Raw genomic sequence first — 22,144 nt, forward strand, 5'->3', positions numbered from 1 at the left:
TTTGGGTGCCGAAATATTTCCTGTCATTGAGAATCACCCATGACATACTTAAAACTGCAAGCAGCTCGCTCTTAATAATGCAGCAAATGTCTTGGAGGCATATCACAGACCAGTTGAAATATTGATGCCTGAAATCTGTATTTTCATTTCAATGTCACATGTAATGAGAGACCATGCCATAATTTTGCTCTCCCCTTGTGTACAGTACGTGTTAGAGAGGTTTCTATGGAGCGTGTGCATGTGACGAGAGACATTGTGTATACTGTAATACATTTGTACATCGTATGGGAATCTTCTGTGACCGATTTTTGTTCTAATGGATGATGACAGGCGTTTTGTATGCCAGTGTCACTGTAGCCTAGCAAAAACAGGGACATGATTCAATGTGAGTGAGCAGTCAGCTCCTACACATGCTCCACACTCCTTAAGCCATGTTGTTGTATTATTTTAAGTTAATTGACAGTTTCTCTCTCCAGATTACCATGCAGTGTCTACACACAATTAGTTGATTTATTGTGGAAACTTAAAATGCAGAAAGAGAAATATGCGCAGTGGCAGTGGGGAAAATAAAAGATTGAGTGTATGGAAGACACAGACATATCTCACATGCCCTAACTTATACATCAAAGTCCCTCATGAGAGACTTCCCGCTCTGGTGCCATGACAACCATATCCACAGGTACTGTCATTTGCAGTTAAAAGCAGTAATAGATGGGGGGGATGGTTGGGACAGAGAGGATCACTTGGCCTTTCCTACTAATCACATGTGAGAACCACCTCCATTTTTCATGTACTGAAGACATCTGAGAATACACACACACAGATTTCACACCAAAAAGAAGTCAGGCAGCCATCATGTGGAGCTTTTGATCTCCAGAGCACTGCCGTGAGGGAATGTCTGGGAGACTCTGTGTGCAAACCTCAACAGAGTACCAGAGGTTGAACATCCACACAGTGAATGTGGTCAGATCACCAAACAGCGGGTCCCTCCAAAAGCTGCCTTTATGGACCGCAGGGGCTACTCCTCACCCACAGGAACACAAACCACTATAGGAAACAGCTAATCCTGAGTGGGTGTAGAATCCACATCTGGAGATTTTACACCAGGGTCTCAAGCATGATGCAAGCCTCTTTAACCACATTCATGAGAGAAATTACTGAAACCTTTGTATATTATATGCTGTCAAATATTCAACGGCCTTATCCAAAGACACTGTTTGAAATAGTTGTTTGTCTCATGGGAACATGGTTTAAACATTTCCTTGCTTCTTTTTCCACACCTGCACTTTTCTGCTGCCATTCATTTTGTACCATATATTCCCTTCTGCATTTTTCCTTGCCTTCATGACTCACCCTTCCCCCTTTCTGCGATCATTATATAGCGAAATAACATCTTTCCACTTCTCTCCACATCTTCAGCACTAAAGGCAAATTAGCGAACTCGCCTTGCCTTCTTCTGCTCATTCATAATTACTCGGCTTCCCACAGGAGAACAAGATGCACACTGCTGATTAGCTCGCTGTTGTTACCACTTTTACTTATGCATAGGCCTCATCTGATTGAATGTGCATAGTCCTATTAACAATTAAAAAACAACTTGCTTAGAACAACATTACAAAACATCCCTTTGCCCTGCAGCAAGGTAGGCTACTGTTCAGTATATGTGCTCTACCTATGATGGATAACTAAGTTCTAAGAGGTACAATGTGAAAGGGCAGATATCAACCCTGCTGCCTTTCAGCACTGCGCTGTAAAATGCCTATAAGGCAAACACTGTGGTGCTGATATTTTGAGCTTACTTTCTCTCAGAGATCGTAAATATTCATTTGTTTGTGTAGATCTCAGAGATCTACACAAACAAATGAATATTTACGAGCCATACAAATAACTTAGCAGGTTTATGATGGATTCAAGGAAATGAAAGCCAGTTCCCTACTCTATCCTCGTTTGTTACAACATTTACTTGGTTGACCCCCAAACTTTTAATGTACTACAACTATCAGGTTAAAAGGTAATTATTTAATTAATGAAATATTTAATATTTTATGAGGAAATAATTGCTAAACTAATCAATTTCCCTTCAACATCAGCTGTACTTGTGTTTGGTGTTGAAAATGTTAGCACGCTTACAGAATTAAAGTTCCCATGACATGGCCATTTCTACTGATCATAATTCTATTGTTGAGGTTTACTAGAATAGATTTACATTGTTTAATGTTCCAAAATCACATTGGTTTCTCATACAGCATCTCTGTAAGCTATGTGTATTCACTCTGTCCTAAACGGCTTGTTGGAGCTCCTGCACCCTATGAGCCCATTGTGCTCTGATTGGTCAGCTCGCCCACTCTGTTCTGATTAGTCCACCACCGTTACAGCGGAACATCAGTGATTATGTGTTACAACGGCGTTAGAAACCAGAAAATGACACCAGTAATGACAAACAGATGAGAATGCTGCGTGGGGTCTGGGTGCCGTGTTGGCGGGACGGGGCTCGCTGCTGGAGCGGACAGTGTGAGCTGGGTTACTGGGTCGTTTCCTGGTTGCTTTGTCGGGTCTACCTCAGGCTGAGAAATTCGCGGAGCCGCAGCTGAGAAAAGATAATTCTGAGTGTGTGTGTGTGTGTGTGTGTGTGTGTGTGTGTGTGTGTGTGTGTGTGTGTGTGTGTGTGTGTGTGTGTGTGTGTGTGTGTGTGTGTGTGTGTGTGTGAGTGAGGAGCTCCACGGATTGGTCCATTTGGACCTGGGCATGGTTACGTCACCGAAGAAAAAAATGGAAAAAGAGAAATCTCCAACGAGGCGTTCTGGGGCAGCATAGACAGGTATTTTCTGTGTTAGAGTTTTACTCACTACAGGGTGTACTTTGAGGGTTTGTGACTCTGCAGACCATTTACATGCAGAAAAAGCTACATAACACACAAGGGGAAGGGTAATAACCGGAAAAGCATGACATGGGACCTTTAACTCATTTGATTAACATAGTGAACCCATTGAGCACATTGTTAGCATTTAGCTAAAAGTGCTCCTGTTTATAGCATCACACAGTCCGTAGCAGGCTATTGATTATTGATCTTGTTTAAAATTGTATCAGGACTAGTATCTCCCCTCCATCTACTGCTGCTCCTCTACATGCATTAACCAAATTTGAAAACAGTGTACAGTCAGGACAAGACATGCAGCCTTGGCATAATTTCCCTCATAAATTATACATTTGATTAAGGTTATCCCAACTATCAGGTATTTAAATGTTCATTTAAATTCTCACAAAAAACAAATAAAACAATGAATGCCTGGAACAGTTAATTAGCTTTACATCTGAATCTCCAGACACGTATAGGGCCTCAGAGAAAAGAACGACTAAATGCAGAGAGCCCAGGGGACGGTGCCTTAGTAGCAGACTCAGCATCAGTTTCCTCCATCGCAGGCAGAGCCAGTGGAAGTAAACACACAATTTTACTTTATCAATTTTAGATGAAGTGAGAATATTTCAGTGTGCGTGACAGTTTGTGTGTTTTTATGCCCTTGCATGTTTTTAATCTATAATGAATGATATGGGACCAACAGTGTTTTTGTTGTTCTTGTGTCAGTAGGTGTCTTGTGTATATTGTGGTTCAAGTGAATCATTTGATTCAGTTTCCATAATTAAAGGCAAACTCTAAACATCTTTTCCAATGAACAGCCCTAACAAACAGGCTCATAATACAACTATTGATTTCCTGCATAATTTACACAAATCAAACTGCCCTCGATATTACCGACTACTGCTAATTCATCAAGAGCCACTTGCATTGCCATTTTTAGCAGTTCAGGCGGTGCTGTTCTCCTACTTGTATTACTCACTTACATTTTTCCCTTTACTTCAACCATTAAGAGACAAATCCAGGCACTACTCAAGATGTGAATGCTACAGTTCATGTACAAGAGGTCTCGCTGTTCTTATTGACTCACTCTTACATCACAGTATTTCTACCACACAAAGCACTGGGAATCAAAAGAAGGTGAATGCAACAGGCTGTGCACAGGCCTCAAAAGACTAGTCAAACTCTACAAGCTGCTAATGTATTCAACACCAAGAACAGAACATACTCTGCTTTTCCTCGATCTGAACATTATCTTTTGGTAAGTCAACATGTTTTTGTACATAAGCATTATATCACCTGTGTGGGCTTTGGATTTTGTACCAATCTGCATGAATTGTTCTCTCTGTCCTTGCTTTGATGCATCTGAGCCCACCACAATGGCCACATGAGACTGTCCTTGCATTTTCTTCAGTGTTTCCCTCTAACTTGTAATAAATCATGATATATTTGCCATGACTGCTGCTCTGGATCCTACTGTCTGCCCATGTGTGCCCTCTAGTGCGTCTATCTGCGTCAGCGAGGACTATGGATGTGTGAGTGTTGCTTACTTTTATGCAAAACAGAACTCTCTTCTGTGTGCGCTTGAGAAAAATGTAGAAGGAAAGCAAAACTTTGGGTGGAAAGTGGGACAAGAAGATATGGCTCAGTGTTCTCTTCATCCTGTGAAGTTGTGATGGACCTCGCTCACAATAACACCAGCAGTATCAGTGTGGCTGGTATCAGTGCTAGAAGCATCGATAGAAGTTGAAATGTGGGGGCTTTTTCAGTTGGATTGTTTGCTCAAGAGTTGACTAAAGCTCTTTCAGGGAAACCTGCATGCATCACAACACAGAAAACATTTCAGCAACTCTATAAGTAAAGCTTAAACTATGAGTTTTCTTCGAGCAAAGGTTGTTTTTCCTTTCTCTCACCATGATTTATGGACAGGTGGGAGCATTTGTTCTTCGCTTCATTGGATATGCATTCATCAATATGAGTTAATATGAATTCATGGGAGAGGGAGACAGAGAGAACTTTATGAATGCTATCGATGGGAGGGAGACTGCTGTTTACTGCTGGGTAGTTATGTGTGTGAGCGTGTGTGTGTTCAAGAAAACGGGAGAAAGAATAAGTCCATCTGCATTGGGTGAGTTATGTGATTTGCTGAGGCTGTCAAAAAGGTGCCCGGTTAACTTGGAGGAGGACCTAAGCCTCATTTATCCTCCGACATGCTGACCCAATAGTTCTCTCTCTCTCTCCATCTGAAAAAAACACACATACGTCACACACAGACCCAAGTGAACATGTGGAGTAAATAATAAACTCTAACGTTGTGGGGCTCAGAGGTCAAAATCCAATGCCGACTCAACATGACCATGCAGCTGCCTTAAGGACATTAACCTCAAGTTTTCAGTTAAAGCAGAACTATATCTGGAACGGTTGCAGGTAATTTCTTGTGGTTGTGATAAGTCTGCATCAAAATGTTGTTTAAATAAGCTTCATATAATATTTCCAAATGCTGCAAAACTCATATAGTTTGAGGGGAAACAGGAAGATGCACTGAATGTATTTTATTGCAATAAACTGACAATAGCAAAGTGGCTTTTTAATGGTCACGATGGCAACTATTGGATATAATAACAAATGAAAAAAACATGGTCATATAAAAATACATCACTGTAAATAAAGCATTACTGGCTGAATTGAAAACATCACCACAAACTATCTTACACCTAAATCTGGAGCCAGCACACAGCCAATACATGCAGCCCTCAAAACGCAGCTACAACACTGTCAGAACGTTCGGAGGAATCTTGGGAGGCAGCTATGGGTGGCATTTATATTATTACTACAAAAAACACCATTCAATTGGACTGTACAGCTCCAGTGATGGCAGCAGCACTGTGACATAACACCCCATGCCCTGGACTTCCTTAATCAAGTCTAGAAAGATTAAATGAATTTTGCATGATTCAAGTGAAGGATTAATTCACTGAAGCTGAAGCAGCTGTTCAGTGGCACCATTTACACAACCTGCATCTCTGGGAATGTTCAAGATTTATAAAAGGCAATCATTCAGCAAACAAATACGCTCAGTAGATTATTTTTCTGCTTATGAAAAACTGAAATCAGCTCTCTATTACTTTTACCGCCAATGCAAAAGCAGGTCAATAAGATATGCGACCATTACTGTCAAATCACACAAGACCTTTCCAACATCTCCATCAATTATTCCTGATGATACTCGGGCTGGAAAATGCACAGAATGGCTTTCCTGCCATTTTGATATACAGTATGTACTTTAAATCAAACTACCATTATATCAAATAACAACAGGAGGCTAAAGACTGTTGGTAATGGAAAAAGAGAAGTCATCCGCACACTGAATATTGCAATTTAATGAGGCAACATTTTGGTCACCAAGGTCTTTGTTAGGCAAAGAGCCATTTGTGAGGAAAACAGGCGATATATATATCGAGGAAATAACCGCTCCACCTCTAATGAATAGATCACGAAATGCAAAATCACAATATTGTACATATTTCTGTCATTGTACATGTGTCAAAAGTGTGTATAAATATTCACCCTGCATAGTATATTTCCCAGCTTCAACATAGTTGTCAAGTTAGCTTATGTATAAAGTGGATATTATTTTGGGCTATGGAAATTCCTTATATGGAATTCTCATTTCGATTTTTTCTGGACGGTTGCCTGACAGAGACTCCGATGGTCAAAAATACTGCCTCAATAACTACTTGAGCGTTTTTAATATTCAATATTCGTTTCCTTTTTTCCTCAGTGTGTGCTGCTTTAGTCCAACACTTTGTACCCCTTATAACCACACTACTAATCAATGAGCCCTGATCAATCTAGCTGTAGCGGAATTCACTGAATGTGCATTACTTTTCTTACTCCATGTGGTATAGTGCGTCTACTTTGAATGGACTGGTTACCTTGAATAAAAGCGAAGAAAATTGAACTCTCACAACTCTGTGGCTTGTGTCAGTATCGGCTGCATACTTTTGGCTTTTTTTTGTTGACATAAATCAGTTTAATGAAGTGCTGCATAAAAGCAAAGCATTAAAAAGACAGTTATGAGCAATAATATCAAACACAATCTGCACAACACCCATTCTTGAAATAGATTACTTCACAGGTTTCAAAGGGCATCTGGAATTGGCAGTCACATGTTGGAGATGACGAGGGAACTGGACTTTGTGTCGACTCTTGGCTCAGGAAGTTGGTGAAGGTGAGGGATAGGACGAGGATTGGGAGCACTGCTCTGTCACACAAACACAATGCTCGAAGAGTTCAAAGTTTACAAAACATCAAAATTCCTCCCGCTGTATTGTCATGCAATATACATGTTGACACGATTGAGAAAACAATGTCAAGTTTTTCAAGAGTTTTCATGTCCAGTCTGGCAGTGAAAGGGTTAGGCCCAGGTTGGTGGAGGATTTCCCTCCTGTTGCGTTCCAAGGTTCAGATGTTCAAGCCTTCTGCCTTGCATCAGGTGAGCTGAGGATGACTCCTTCAGCTAGAATCCAAGAGTAGAAGACGCTGCTCATCCTCAGCTGTCTTTGATCAAACATCCTACCTAGGTGTTACATTACATTTCACTAAATAAACGCGGCTCAAGCAAAAAGCAATAAGTGAATTCATTTGTGTGACTTGTCTCTTCAGCTATTGTTCATGTAAAGCCACAGTAATTTTCAGTATAGATATAGATATACAGTGTTTTGACACTGACCAAACATGACAATCTGGTATGAAATGCTACAGACTGCAATGAGCAGGACAAATCTAGCATTTCTACATCTACCACATTGCCAACACACAGCCTATTGACATAATCTGCTTGGTGCAGTTGCCTGGCAACACAAGCAGCACAGTTCTTAGAGAATTTCAAAGCAAAAAAGAAAATCTTACAAAGCTATGCAAAGTAGTAAAAAACAATAAATAGAAAATTTAAAATAAACAATCAAACAATTGCCCATCAACTTGTTTTCTTACAATGTGCAGATAACATTTGAAGTGTTTTACTACACTTAATGAATCTTCAGTGTGGCTCTTAACAAATAAAAAGTGATTCTTCTTAAAACTAATACTCATCTTTTGATATCTTTAAAAGACCGGACGGAGTGGTCATACTGGGCAACTTAAAGAAAATGTGCAATAATTTAAAGTCAGTCCCCACTATGTGACGTAAGCAGGACAATTGAAATGATTTAACACGAGTTTAAGAATTGCCCTTTTGCCCTCTAGGCCCATAAACCCACAGCAGGAGGTAAGCAGACATTATGTACAATCTGCTTGAAAAAGCAATCGGCTTCCCACTCTGTTTAAAACTTCAAACATTAGCTGCAGAGAACAGTGTGGAAATAAGGAGATTTTGGCACTAAAAAATCAAATAAAAAAAAATCCCTCATGTCCAAGTACATACAGTAAATCCTCATCAGTAGAGTGCCATTAGTTTAGTCCTCATCATTTCTGACGTTCCTACCTCTCCTTCTCTTGTTGACTCTTCTCAGAGAGGAAGAGGAGAAAGGAGGAGAGCGTCTCTCGCCAAGGCCAGAGTGTCTGGCAGTGTTTAAGTGGAGCAAGAGGACCTGTTTCTGTCTGCCAAGGCAAATTCATTGTGGAGGCAGGTGGGCCAACACACATACACACATCCTCAGTTAGGACACTGACTTGTGTGTCCTTGCCTTTGTCTCTATGCAGGCTGGCAACCAAGTCATCAGCTATGGAGTCAGTGGGCGCAGTGAATCACTATGGCAACCAACATAGTGGGCCAGGCTGTGGCTGCTCTTGGATCAGTGTGGAGACTTTTTTGGCATCAACTCATTGCCGGAGTCGATTATAGAGTTCCTTCTCTTAAAACGTTCTTACCGGATTGGCCAATCTCATGTGCGCAGTTTTTTTCTCTCTCTTAAAAAATAAACGAATATTCAGAGCAATACAAATCAAAATGCAGCTAGGAGTTTCACAGAAAACTAAAAAGGTGAGAGGCTCATGAAACTCTCTTGTCCTTCAACTCGAACTTGCACAATTAATCGTGTTAACACCCATTCTAGTTCACTTTCTCTCTCTCACACACACACACACACACACACACACACACACACACATACACAACATTTAAAACAAATCAAACAAACAAACAGAAACACACAATTGTTAACGTAAAACAGGCAGCCACCAGGGTAAGGATTTTTAAAGTGATCAACTGATTGACTAATTCAAGACAGCAGTGAACGACAGTAAGGTCTGAAGGTGGAGTCCAGATCTGCTCCCTGGCATTGTGTTGGCTGGATCCGCGATGTTCGCGAGGTGGGGGGGGGGTGTCCTTAATCAACAGAGCCAGGGTGCAGGCTGAGGGGTGGGTCAAGACAGGTGGGGGAGTAACTGAGGTGAGGTTCTTTAATCCACAGGAGGGGGGCGCCATTCTTGCCCTCTTGGCTCTTGCTGTGGCCGCGGCTCTTGAAGCGCACCAGCAGCACAGCGATGAGGAGGATGCCGAAGATTGGGAAGGGGTAAAAGAAGACGAAGTAGAAGAGCGAGTCGTTGGAGCAAACCACTGACTGGAGGGTGGACACTGTTGACAAACAATAGACCAATCAACATTTCTCACAGAAAAAACTGAAAACCATACAAATAATGTGTATTCTGGCTCAATGACTCTTTTAGAATGAAAAATATGCCTCTTACATTTAAACATGATTTTTTATTGGTGGGGCTTTTTACACCACTCATCAGCTTTAATGCCTAGCAGTATGTAGCCATCTCTGCCTCTGCTCTCTTTAAAATAAATGCTGCAGGTGGGGAAGCCAGACCATCCAAGGATGACATAAAATGTACCTGAGAGCTCCCTAATTGGACCATAATATTCTCTAGTTACATATACTGTAACACAGAGGGCCTTTTACGATTTGGCAATATGACAATTTATGCTATAAGAAGAAACATTCAAAGAAGCAGCGGTTAATTACACCTTGTGCTATCTGAGAAGAAGCTTCCCGGTACTAAAAGTATTAATTTGAAGACAGCCATTGATACAAGTATAGTTTGTCACAGTGTTTATTTTCGCTGACATTCAGAAGGCTTAAAGGATTTAGTTAATTAAGGACTTACCTTGTTGTATTACATTGACGATAGTGAGCCCAGAGTTGTTGGTGGCCAGGCGGTACCACGCTTTGCGGGGGTTGAGCAGCCACTCCTCCACATGGCAGTAGTATTGGCCTGCGTCTGTCGGCCTGGCTCCTTGAATGGTGAGGCTGTACTGGTCAGAAGTCGTCCTCTCAAACTGCAGTCGGGAATTTGGACCTGACTCCTCTCTGGGGCTGCAGTTTCCATTTCCAAAAACTGCATCATGGCCGATGGAGAACACACACTCTCTCTCTTCGTCACCCGGTTCATTGTCCTCGTCATCGGAGCGCTCAACATACCAGGACACAGAGAAGCGGGATTCTCGGGACGACTGTGAGGGAATGCTACAGCCCAGTCGGATAGAGGCCGACTCCTCCACAGTCACGTTTGACTCCAGTTCCTCCACCTGCAGTCGAATCTCTGTGGAGGTAAGAAAGAGAAACAACGAGGTTAAAAAGAGTGGAAATGTACAAAATAAATCTACAATAATTCTTGGGGTAGAGCACCAAATCTCAAAGTTTAGTGAAACTACATCAACTGCGCCTTTTAGATAATCTATTTGTAGGAGAGCTGAGATGCAAAGTTGATTTATGGACACGTGGAAGGGTGAGAAATGAGTCTGCAGATTTGCAAGGATTTCCTGATTTGTTTTAAACTTGTATGAAAAACATCTTCACATATCAGCGTTTCTGCTATGAGTTAGACAAAACAAGCAATTTAAAGATGTCAACTTGGCCTTTCGGAAAATGTCGTAGGCACTTAAGACTTTGAACTTCAAATAAACACCACTAAACGGCACATGGTTCTGCAAACAGGGGCATCAAACTTTCAAAATGTGCCAACAAAAGACACAAATAAATAAATCCCAGTGCTGCCCACAGTTATCACCGGTCTTTCAGCTTTCCAGCGAGGTTAGATCCTACCCCAAGGCTAGTATGTTTGTCTGTCTGTGTTGGTATGACTGAACCCTTCAGGGGCGCTATAATGACCCATTTTCAATGCAGTTAAAAAAAAAAGATGGCAGTGAAGACGAGGCTTGCTTGGGCTCCTCTCACACACAGTTTGTAATGGTCTTCTTGTTAAAGCTAAACGAGAAGCAGAAAGGACAGCAGGAGAGCAGAAAAAAGGCGAGTTCTGGCACATGTCTCCTCTCATCTCTCCTCCCAACAGGCAGTTTTCTGGAAGGCTTCCTAGGTGAATGCATTTTTAAGCACCTTAATAAATATCCATGATGTTTTTACAGAATATATGCTGGTTATGCATGTAGCTCTTTATGTATCATTAAAAGTTAAAACGTACACGTATAATATAGTTCACTTTCCTCAGGATGACTTGAAGACTAAACCCGGCCTCTGGTGGGATTTCACAAATAACTAAATGTTAACTTTTGAGGAGAGACTAAACAAAAGCATGAAATAAATAAGACCCATGCACAAAGATAAGCCTTAAATAAGGTGCTCACATTCCCAGAGCTCAGCAATCTTAGCTTCACTGTATACATTAAACACAAGTCTTTTCCTTGCCCTGCTGGCTTGTGACCAGTCCTCACGTTTTAGTTGGACAGATGCCATATTGGTGATTTCACTCTGTAATATAAACACAACACCTGGCAGAAGAACAGTGCTGTCAGAGGCGTGTGGGGGAAAGTCACCTTCAGCTGGTGTGTGGAATAGATTCATACAAATAAGGGTACGTGTCGTGATGGTGTTTGATTGTTAAGGAGGGGAAGCGAGTCTGTGGGGAACGAATACAGTCTTAAGTGGAAATTCTCTCAAGGACAGAAAAATATATGAGGTGTGTACTTAAGATTACTTTCATGAGGTAAGATGGCAGGGTCTGGGAGGCATTAGGTACTTCATGGCTCTGAGCGCTCTGGACGTTTTTGAGTACTGGACAAGAGGTTTAGGTCCTCCGTCTGAGCCAGGCTCTGCACTCAGGCTACGCATATGACAGCTGGCATGACTCTAACCCATTTTTTGCCACCTGAGCTCTGCCCAGGGCAGGTGTAGTGTCATCAGAGCGAGACAGACTTGAAGCAGAGCATGTGGGATTGGGAGGTAAGGTGAGGTCAAGGCATTTTTGAGGGGGGGGGGTTAAAAATGTTCAACTGCTCCTATGCCAGTGACAGCTGCTGTTCCCTGCTATGAGAATAAATACACATTTTGTAGTTTTGCTTGCTCACCTGGCTGTCTGACCAGAACTTGTGTGAACCCAGAGGACTCCCGGGAGAGTCGGTACCAGGCTCCATCGGGGTCACTCAGCCACTCTTCCACCAGGCAGTAGTACGTCCCAGAGTCGCTGTTCTCTGCCCTGTTCAGCGTCAGCCCATAGAGACGGGGGGACAGCCGCTCGGCCTGCACTCTGCGTCGCAGCCTCTCCTCGTCTGCGTAGGCGCCGTACTCAAAGGCCCCCGAGCGTTCAATTCTCAGCAGGAGCTCGTCGGCTTCTGACCCGGTGGGGCGCCTCACGTACCAGAACACAGCATGCTGGGACTCCTGGCTGGTCTGGGAGCTGATGGAGCAATTGATCCGGACTCGACTGTCCTCCAGGTACACCTGAGACTGGTTGGTCTTTAGCATTCGCAGCTTGCTATCTGCAGAGAATTAGGAAAGAGAGGGAGTTAGACAGGGAGGGCAAACACAAGAGCATACAATCTTTCCTTTGGGTGCAAGAGAGTGTGAGCGCTGGAGACAGGTACACAATGCCATTTTTGTGTTGTGACAAACTACCTGTAGCAGGGTTTATTTCTGGCGGTAGCAGGGTACTGTAGGAAGAGACAGAGATGCGTGGGTTTGTGAAGAAGGTGACAAAGAAAAAGAAAGAAAGACAATACAAGGGAAAGAGAAAGGAAAGGGAAATGTGATGCACATAAAAGCTGAGGGGATAGTAGGTCTGTTGGTATCAAAGTAGATATGTAAGATAAGATGCAGAACAGCAGAAGAGACAAGGGTGAAAGAGAGGGGGGTGGATTGTAAAGATGAGCTATGGATATTATTAGGCAGGAGACAAGACAAAAGTGGGGCAGGCGATCTGACAATCTGCCAAAAAGAGGAGGAAGGAAGAAGGAACACATTTAGATAAAGTCAGGCAAGGATGGGGGGAGAGCAGACAGGACAGGGAGGAGATGATACAGAGGTGTGACTGAGATGTCAGGAAGAAGCTGAGGCTGCCCTGAGTGCTATGACAGGATTGGTTACAGTGACATTGGTTGTGGGATAGGATTAGCTACAGGTACATCAGGTGTGACCGCGGCCAGGGCCCCGCTGTCAAATGCTTAAGGGGGAGGATTAGTTTCACCACAGAGGATGTAGAAAGCACACACACAGCCCTAACATGAGATGTATCAAAAACATATGATAAGAAACATAGCTAAACATCAAACAACACTCAAGCATGAGTATTGTGCATGTCAAGCATACATAATCTCAGGATATACATCTGCATTCACACCTATATCACACAGTTTAAATAAATGTAGAAAAATTCCACATCAGCAACTTTAACTATCTTTGATGTAAAAACAAACCATTTCATTTTGAATCGTTGGCATGGCCCGCTGACAGCGAGCCAAGAGTTGAGTGTTGGCTGATCCACATTTGGGGAAACAAATTCCCTTAATTGATCCCAGCAGCAGACATGCAACTCTCTTCCCACCAAAATGAAAGAGAAACCGTTTAATCGCATCAGAGCCCCTATGTCTGCGAGAAACAAGCACATGGGGTGGTTTGGTAATGTACGCAACAACAAATAAATACAAAAGACAATTGTTCCATCCATGTAACTTTTATTAGGAGATTTTAAGAGGAAAATCAATACTTTTAGTACAAAACTGACTTCGGAAATGTCCAGTATAGGACGAAAAGCTTTGGCTGTATTCATACTCTTTTGATACATATTCTCATTATTCTGTAAATCAGACTGTTTCTGATCAGATTTTGTCATTTGAAGATGTAAGTGAGTTTTAATTATGTTTATTTTAATTAATTGACTTGTTTTTTTGTCTAATGAAAAGTGGGTTTTCTAAGAAAAAAATCCTCAGTGTAATATATCAAAAAAGCAATTTTTTGTGTTTTGTATTGGTGTAACAAATGTCAGACTTGATCAGGAATATGTATTTGTAAAGATTATTTTCCGATTGTTCCGATTATTTTCCGATTGATTTATTGACACAAGTCTGACTCGATGTAAAACTCGTTTTTTTCCCTCTCTGTTTCTCCTGCGATCTCAAACAACCCTCAGAATCTCCAATATGCTGTCCCTTCCCAGCTCACGCTTTGAAATGATTGACTGCCTAGGGTCACGGCCATCTGCCTCGGAATCCTCACCCTAACGAACAGATTGCTGTGCATTCTGAAATTATATCTGATTCTGCATATTTGCACAATACATACAGTACGAACACATTTAGCTGTATTCACAAGATGCACTGCTGCAGGCATCTCCAGACCACCTCGTCGTGCAATGGCATTTTGAGCTAGCATCTGAAATAAGCCCTTATGACTGCCTCGCTACCCACTGGAGACTTGTTAGGAAGCCTGACAATCTCGTCATCCGGAATCACAGCCGAGCCCTGCGGATTCCTGGCAATCTTTTATTTTGCAGTAGAATTACCTCCAAACCTCCTGAAGTGGAACCATGCAGGATTGGATTGGCACAGGACAAAGCAATTCTGTGCCGTTCCCATTTGAAGTTTGAATCCTCAGCCAGGAGAGAACTGGGGGCTGAAAGGCTGTTGTCGCATCCGTGTTTACAAAAATGCCTTTTCAAAGCTAAAATAGTCTAATTATTCAAGCCCTATTAGGCGGCATCATGATCTATTACAATGTATCGTAACTTGCTCTCACTCAAGCAGAGACAGGGGGACAAATAAATTGGAAGAGCAATGAGCAGCAAGACGGAAGAGAAATAAAGGGAAGTGAAGTACAGTACATTTTATGTCCCGAAACAACCTTAAAGTCTGCCCTCCCTCCTGAATCCTCTCACTGTGAAACGCCTGACTAACAGAACAGCTCGCCACATCCTCGACACGTGTCCATTCCCTCTGAGATTGAGATTTCTTCCTTCAGCTACAGCATAGCAACCCTCTATTGTCACAGCAATGCCTAGTCTGCTGTCGCAAGCAGCAGAAAGCATGCGGCACATTCTATAAGTTGCATGTCATTTTTTGCACTCATTAGAGAAGCTTCACTTAGTTTGCTGTAGAAAAGAATGTGTTGTCTTGTCAGCAAGGCTGTCAATACTTCTTTTAAGTGTGATCACATGTTCTATGTCACTGTGTTTTTTTAATAAGCCTCAAGGGTGCACCCACAAAGTAAAACAAATCCATAATTGGGGATCTCACTGCTTTGCATTAGTTTATGTGCCAGTTAAACCTGGCCTCGGTGAGAATGGAATTGCATGGCCTTATGCATAAGCCTGTCTCCTCTATTTTGTTTTGGTCAGTTCATTTTCTCCACAGCCCTGTAACATCAAGTAAAAGACAAACACATTTGATTTATTTATGATAAAGATAACTGTGATGTCTATCTCCCGACAGTATGGGTGAAATCAAGATGAACGGAAACAACTCCTAGTTTTGATAATTTAATCAAAAATCAAAATAGATTGTTAACCTTAGAAGAAAAAGGACAACAACAATACAACAATTAGGATCACACATATCCCATACAACTTATATCACATTCAATATAATAATCACACTTACTAGTGGCATCTCCTGATTCCTCAATCTCAATGACGTTCATTTATTTATCCCCTCTATTTATAACATATCAATAAACCCTGCGGATCTCCACCCAGATTTAAATTCACACTCACATAAAGCCCATTAATTGGACCCTCATACAACCAGCACCATGAGTTTACAGCACAATAACCTTGAGCATAAATGTTGACAGCCTCTTTTCGTCACCTACTTCTGCGGTTTCCAGGGCAACATTGCCTTTATGAAAAGCATGGCATACGTTCATCACGTTTTTGGACTTGACAGATATTATTTTCCAGTAAGAAAGAGCAGACTCAATTAAAGAAGGCAAGAGCCCTTTGTTTATATCATTAAATAAAATGCAATTACAATTCTGATCCTGGCTCTGAAAAATGCATGAAATTGTTATATTGGGTGAAATGGAGATGTGATGATATTAGCTCCAGAGGGCTTTGCCCCCCTTTACAATCTCAGCTCCACTGGAAGTATTTGTGTTCAGCAGTTTGCTGGGCATGTAGTGTCATTACCGTACACACACACACACACACACACAGACGGATCTACAAAGTACTGTCACTAATTGGCTCATTGAACCCTCGTCTCACCCCTTCCCATGTGTGCCCAATCGCTACAGAAACTGCAGAGTTGAGAAAAGGCTATCTTTATTATTTGTATTTATCAGTGGAGGTAAGTACACAAAGGATCAAAATAACAGCCCAGTTTGATAAGTAAGACAGATAACAAAGTGTACCCCAAAAGCTGCAACACAACTGTTGTTTGTGGAGCAGTTGAAAACAAAACTGAGTCCGGGGGGAGGAGTGTACAGATAGGGATGCTTCTCTGACACACACACACACACACACACACACACACACACACACACACACACACACACACACACACACACACACACACACACACACACACACACACACACACACACACACACACACACACACACACACACACACACACACACACACACACACACACACACACACACACACACACACACACACACACACACACACACACACACACACACACACACACACACACACACACACACACACACACACACACACACACACACACACACACACACACACACACACGTTAGGATGACTTCAAAGGAGCTAGGAGAACTGCTTGGCCGATAGTTCAGAGGAGGAGAATACAGCCCGAGATTGTATATCAAAGAATGTTATCCTTTAGTCTTTGTATATAGAGGAAATTAAATTCATTTTTCATCTATGTTTCATGCTGCTGCTCCGGGTGAAGTCTTTTGATACAAAACTTGCTAGGGTCCACTTCACCCCTCTCTTTTCCCTTCATCAAATTCCTGTTTCGACCAATCATAACCTCTCTTATGGTGATATATGCATGAACATATTTTCTGAACACATTCTGTCTAATGGCCTGACACTCATATGAATATTCAGCAGCCTCACCTGTGGGTTCATGAACATTAATGAGGCCTAAATGAAGTGAGGACACTAGAGGTGCTGGTGGGGTTTCTGCCTAACATTTTTGGACCTTTTTAAATATGGTCTTATATGAAGTTAATGACCACTGAGCTGAAATTCTCAGATTTCAATGCTTGAACCCAAGTTAATGGGGGCCAGAGTTGGCAAGAGACAGAGACAAAGAGTTACAGAGCGAAAAGAGGAATGAATAATAGTAAAATGATAGACATAGCGAGAGGGATGGGATTTTCTAAAGAAGACAGGATGGAGAGTAAAGTAGAAGAGTTAAGGGATAAATCACCAAACTGAACGGATATTCATATGCACCTATAAACAGAGCACCAAAGAGTGAGAGAGAGAGAGATTGCAGAGGGAGGAAAAGAGCCTGAAAAAGATGAGAGAGATTTGTAAAAGACAGAAAGTGAGAACATGCTCCTAGGGGGGTTTCAGCAAGCAGCAGGCAGTCTCTCCAGCTCCACTCCAGAAGACTTATAGTCTTAATGGCTGCCTGCTTCGCCTTTAGCGTTAGCATTAGCTCAGCCATGGGCTAATCCACGGCCAGGACCCCAAGCATGTCAGGACTGAGGGCTTTAGACACGCCTTGATCCCCAGCAGAACAGCTTACTCTGGATTGCTGCTCCTTGCCAACCACTGCAGCTACACACACACACACACACACACACAAAATGCTACATACCCCGAGCCGTCTGGACCTCTGTCATGGGGGGGCGTAGATCATAGAAGGCTGCTAGTCGATAGAACTGTGGGATGGGATTCCCCTGACTGAAAAGTAGCTCCTCTCCAGACGCCAGGAGTCTAATGTCTATGCTAATGACGGCCATGTATCCATGATCCCATTGTGTCAGAGGACTATTACCACTCCTCATTCCTCCCCCTTACCAACTCCCACTACAATATCATTAAGACTGGGCTAATTATGGGGATCTGTGCACGTAAGAGACACAACCACGTGCACGTTAACATGCAACCTGCATATCATTCCTATTCCCTCCCATCAGTCCGAACACACTGACTGCACTTTCCCTCTTCCTGCCTGTCTGTCTGAGAGAGTGATTGCTGGACGGAGGCTGGCCCAACAGGAAAAAGGATGCACAAGAAAGGGGTGAGACAGGAGGTCAGGGTAGGGGAGCTCAGGGAGATTAATGGCCCAAAAGGAGCTGGCACAGAGCGGAGAGCATAAAGACATCAGATTGAGCACTGTGCCTGTGTGCATGTTTGAAAGGGGGTCTGCCAATAAGCATAAAACACATTATGCTCATTAAACCACAGAGAACAGTGGTCATTCAGTAAGTGCAGGCTAGAAGGCTCCTGTGTTTGTGTGTGTGTAAGCATGTGTGTATTCAGGAGGCGGCACTGCTGAGCCTCTCCGGCTCTGCTCCTACCATTAGCCACTGATATACATGGAGAGCAGAACTGTAGCTAGCTTTGAGTTACAACTTCAATTACAACAGCAGCAGGACACACAAGCCAGTGTCTACAGTGCCTACACACACACACATTAATGCACGCACACACACAGGTTTTTTAAGAGAGATGGAGGGATACAACACAGAGAATCTCATTGTGTCCTCAGATTGGGCAGAACAAGGAAACGAGGCCTAGATTGGATTGGACAGAAATAGGCAGCTGTTTCTTTGCATCACAGAGAGGGTTTGCCCTTGTGAAGAAGAAGACACTGGGAATGAGCCTGACCTCGAGTGTCTGAAACAGGCATGATTAATCAAAAATCTTTTATGAAATTATTTTCTGTATCAGTGCACCCCTCAAAGGCTATTCATTTATCATCCATTACGACTTAGTGTGTCTATGTGTGTCTGTGCGCAGAAAATGCACTCTCATTATCTGTATGTGCATATACAAACTGTGAGGAGGAGGGGAGGTGTTGCAGTCACACGGTACAGCCGGTACACAGAGTGCTGCCGCAGGGGAGCTTGTGGGCAAACCCAAACTCGGTCTACTCCATCCCAAAAATGAAAAGATTTACAACCCTGACACGAGCGTTAACACTGTGATAAAGCCCCTATTGTGTGCAAACAAGCACAGCTAGCTACCACATCCTCATTATTAATGAAATACTGACAATGGTGAAGAAGCTATTTGAGGAAAAATGTAAACATAATGGAGAGAATTATAAGTAGGAAGAGGGAGGCAGGGAATTATAAAATATTGAAAAATCACAAGAGTGAGAAAGAAGCTGGGGGCGTGCGTGGAGGGGAAACATGCAGCTAAGTGAGAGTGAAGGGGAAAGAAGACATTAAAAGAGACTTATGGGGAGAGTGAGAACAAAATGTAGAAAGACAGAGATGGAGCAGGAGCAAAAAATGAGGACATGGGGGGGGGGGGATAGGACGGGCCTAATGAAGATAGACACCTCCTATCCATGCCCAGATAAGCCGGAAACTCCAATAACCGCAGTGACGCCCGCGCTATCAATAACGATGGGTGGCAAGTACTTCACTGACATGAAAGGAAAGCACATGCGGTATTTGATAGTGCCAGCCCTTATTAAATTGAAGGATACCCTTAAGAACTTTAAGAGAGAGAGCATATGAGGCAGGACAAGGACGTATATCCACAACAAAAGTCAACAAGAGGGGAGGGTTAGAATAAGCCAAGAAAGGCATCCGTGCCTGCATCGTGATGTTTGATAACGTGAGCAAAAGGTAGCCAGGAAAGCGTAGGTGTGCAAGGAGAAATGAGAAAGCTCTAAGTGGAACACCCACCCCCCTCCCCTCCCCGCTATCATCATTATTCTAGCTCAGCCAATAACCAGACGGTCTTAATAATATCCCACTCTTCATACCAGACACACTCACGCACAAATGTGCACATGCACACACTCAAATGATGAGAAAAATGTCTTGAACTCCCATAACCATCATTAATCCAAACTCGGTTCCATTAGGGAAGATTCAGCATAATTAGTTTGGAGTGTTTTCTGTCCCTCTCTCTCTATGTGTGTGTGTGTGTGTGTGTGTGTGTGTGTGTGTGTGTGTGTGTGTGTGTGTGTGTGTGTGTGTGTGTGTGTGTGTGTGTGTGTGTTGTGTGTGTGTGTGTGTGTGTGTGTGTGTGTGTGTGTGTGTGTGTACTTGAGTTATGAGAAGGTGATATTAGATTGTGTTGTAGAGACGTAGAGGCTTCCCTGGTGATCTGCCATGCTGAACATGTGTTTGCCATTATTGTATTTCAGGCAGATACACAGAGAAAACTCAATCAGGTGAAATCTAATAACACTGCCACTATATGTGCAGCTGTATATGACGTGTTGTGTGTTTTTGTTTGCGGGAATCCTCTGCTACAATTGAATAATGTTCTGGAATAAGATAATTACCCTTTTGCTCTGGGAGGGAACTCCTGAGTGTGTATGTACTGCATGTTGTGTGCACATGAGCATGATGGTGTTTGTGCTCCTGTGTGTGCAGTGATTCTCTGCATGAAGTCTGTGGTGGATAGCCAAAGCACAGCAGTGCCCTTACTTGGAACATACAAATATTGTTTTTTGTGGGTGTGTATGTGCATGCGAGATACTGTATGTTGGGAAACTCCACTAATCTGACCCATGGGACTTTGACACAGGCAGTGTACCACTAATGCAGTCCGGGACAGGAAATAGGCCTGTGCTTGACACCTCACTAGTTTGACAGGAAGTCATGCTGACCGGCTAACTGCTTTCTTTGCCGGTTCAGTCCTGCTTTTATTTTCACCCCACATCCAACCACTTTGTGCCTTCTAATCTAAGATGCATGGACTGCGGATCAAGGGGTGCTTATTTTTGATGCTAGTTACCCCTCTCCGCTTTTGAAGTCCTCCAATAATTTAATGAGGAGTGTAATTCCGCATTTGCAAACCTTCTTATGTCAGGCGCACACGCTCGCCTTTCTTCTGAATACAAGATGGACCATCTGGGAGCTGAGAGATACAGTTCTACTGTCGCTGTGTATCAGGGGTGAGGAAGGTTTCTGTATACATGCATAGTAAGCACATGGAAGCTCTCAGAGGAACATCACAAGAAACATGGTTGCAGGGGCATTCATGCAAAAACATAGACATTGCACAAGTATGAACGTGCTCACATAAATGCTAGTGAGGCAGCTCATACATATTGAATAGGTACCTCTGGAAGCATGACTTAAAGTGCCTCAATTATGAACCTGGTCAGATGCTCTGTTTGCTCACACCTCATTACTCACAGTCCCCTTTATCCCACTTCTTTTAGAGGGGAACTAAAAAAAGCCAGCAGCTTATTTAGCCAGGAGTTGTTAACATTTAGGAAAACAGAGAAGAAAAAGCAGATGGGGAGGAGAGGCGTGAGGCAGAGAGAGACGTCCTACATGCTGACAAATGAATCATCAGTCTAAATGAAGGTCTGACTGTACAACCAAAAAAAAACACAGGAGGTGGAGGAGGAGATGAACACGACATGAGCAAGACTGAGCCGGGTCTGGCAACCAATGAGATTAAGGAATTACTCACTCGCCCTCCCCTGTGAGAGAGTGCCCTTACACACAGAATGATGGCACCGTTATGGTTACTGATTGGCTTTCAGACGGCAACTGATCACATCGTCACGGGGACTGATGGCATTACCAAGGTAACTGATCACTTTGTCATGGAGAAAAGGGAGTGGGAGGAAGACCTATTTATTCCCCTGCAAAATGTGTGTGTCCTTTTTAGGGTTAAGGATAAAGGATGTAAACTGCAAATTGGTGGAGAAGGTATATGAGCATTAAGAATGATAACTAGACTTCCAAATAACTCCTGAAGTGCCCGGGGACACTATGTGTTCTGCCTGAGTGGTTAAGGTCGGAGCATAGTCAGTCAAGCAAGTGTAAGTGTGTGTGTGTGTGTGTGTGTGTGTGTGTGTGTGTGTGTGTGTGTGTGTGTGTGTGTGTGTGTGTGTGTGTGTGTGTGTGTGTGTGTGTGTGTGTGTGTGTTTACAAGGGTGATTCTGCATATTGTCAGTATGTGTGT

General features: G+C 42.8%; 1 protein-coding gene across 1 annotated transcript in view; it reads right to left on the reverse strand.

Annotated features, from left to right (window-relative positions):
* Window positions 1-5,391: 5,391 nt before the first annotated feature.
* The window catches only part of igsf3 (immunoglobulin superfamily, member 3), a 66,400-nt gene continuing 49,647 nt past the window's right edge, over window positions 5,392-22,144 (reverse strand). Inside the window, exons 7-9 of the mRNA XM_079664587.1 lie at window positions 12,165-12,575; window positions 9,968-10,402; window positions 5,392-9,431 (exon numbers count right to left, since the gene is read on the reverse strand). Coding sequence (XP_079520713.1) covers window positions 9,184-9,431; window positions 9,968-10,402; window positions 12,165-12,575 — 1,094 coding nt within the window. The 3' untranslated portion in view covers window positions 5,392-9,183. The remainder of the gene's footprint in view (window positions 9,432-9,967; window positions 10,403-12,164; window positions 12,576-22,144) is intronic.

The sequence above is a fragment of the Notothenia rossii genome (assembly GCF_949606895.1).
Source record: "Notothenia rossii genome assembly, chromosome: 2".
In the NCBI taxonomy this organism is placed as follows: Eukaryota; Metazoa; Chordata; class Actinopteri; order Perciformes; family Nototheniidae; genus Notothenia; species Notothenia rossii.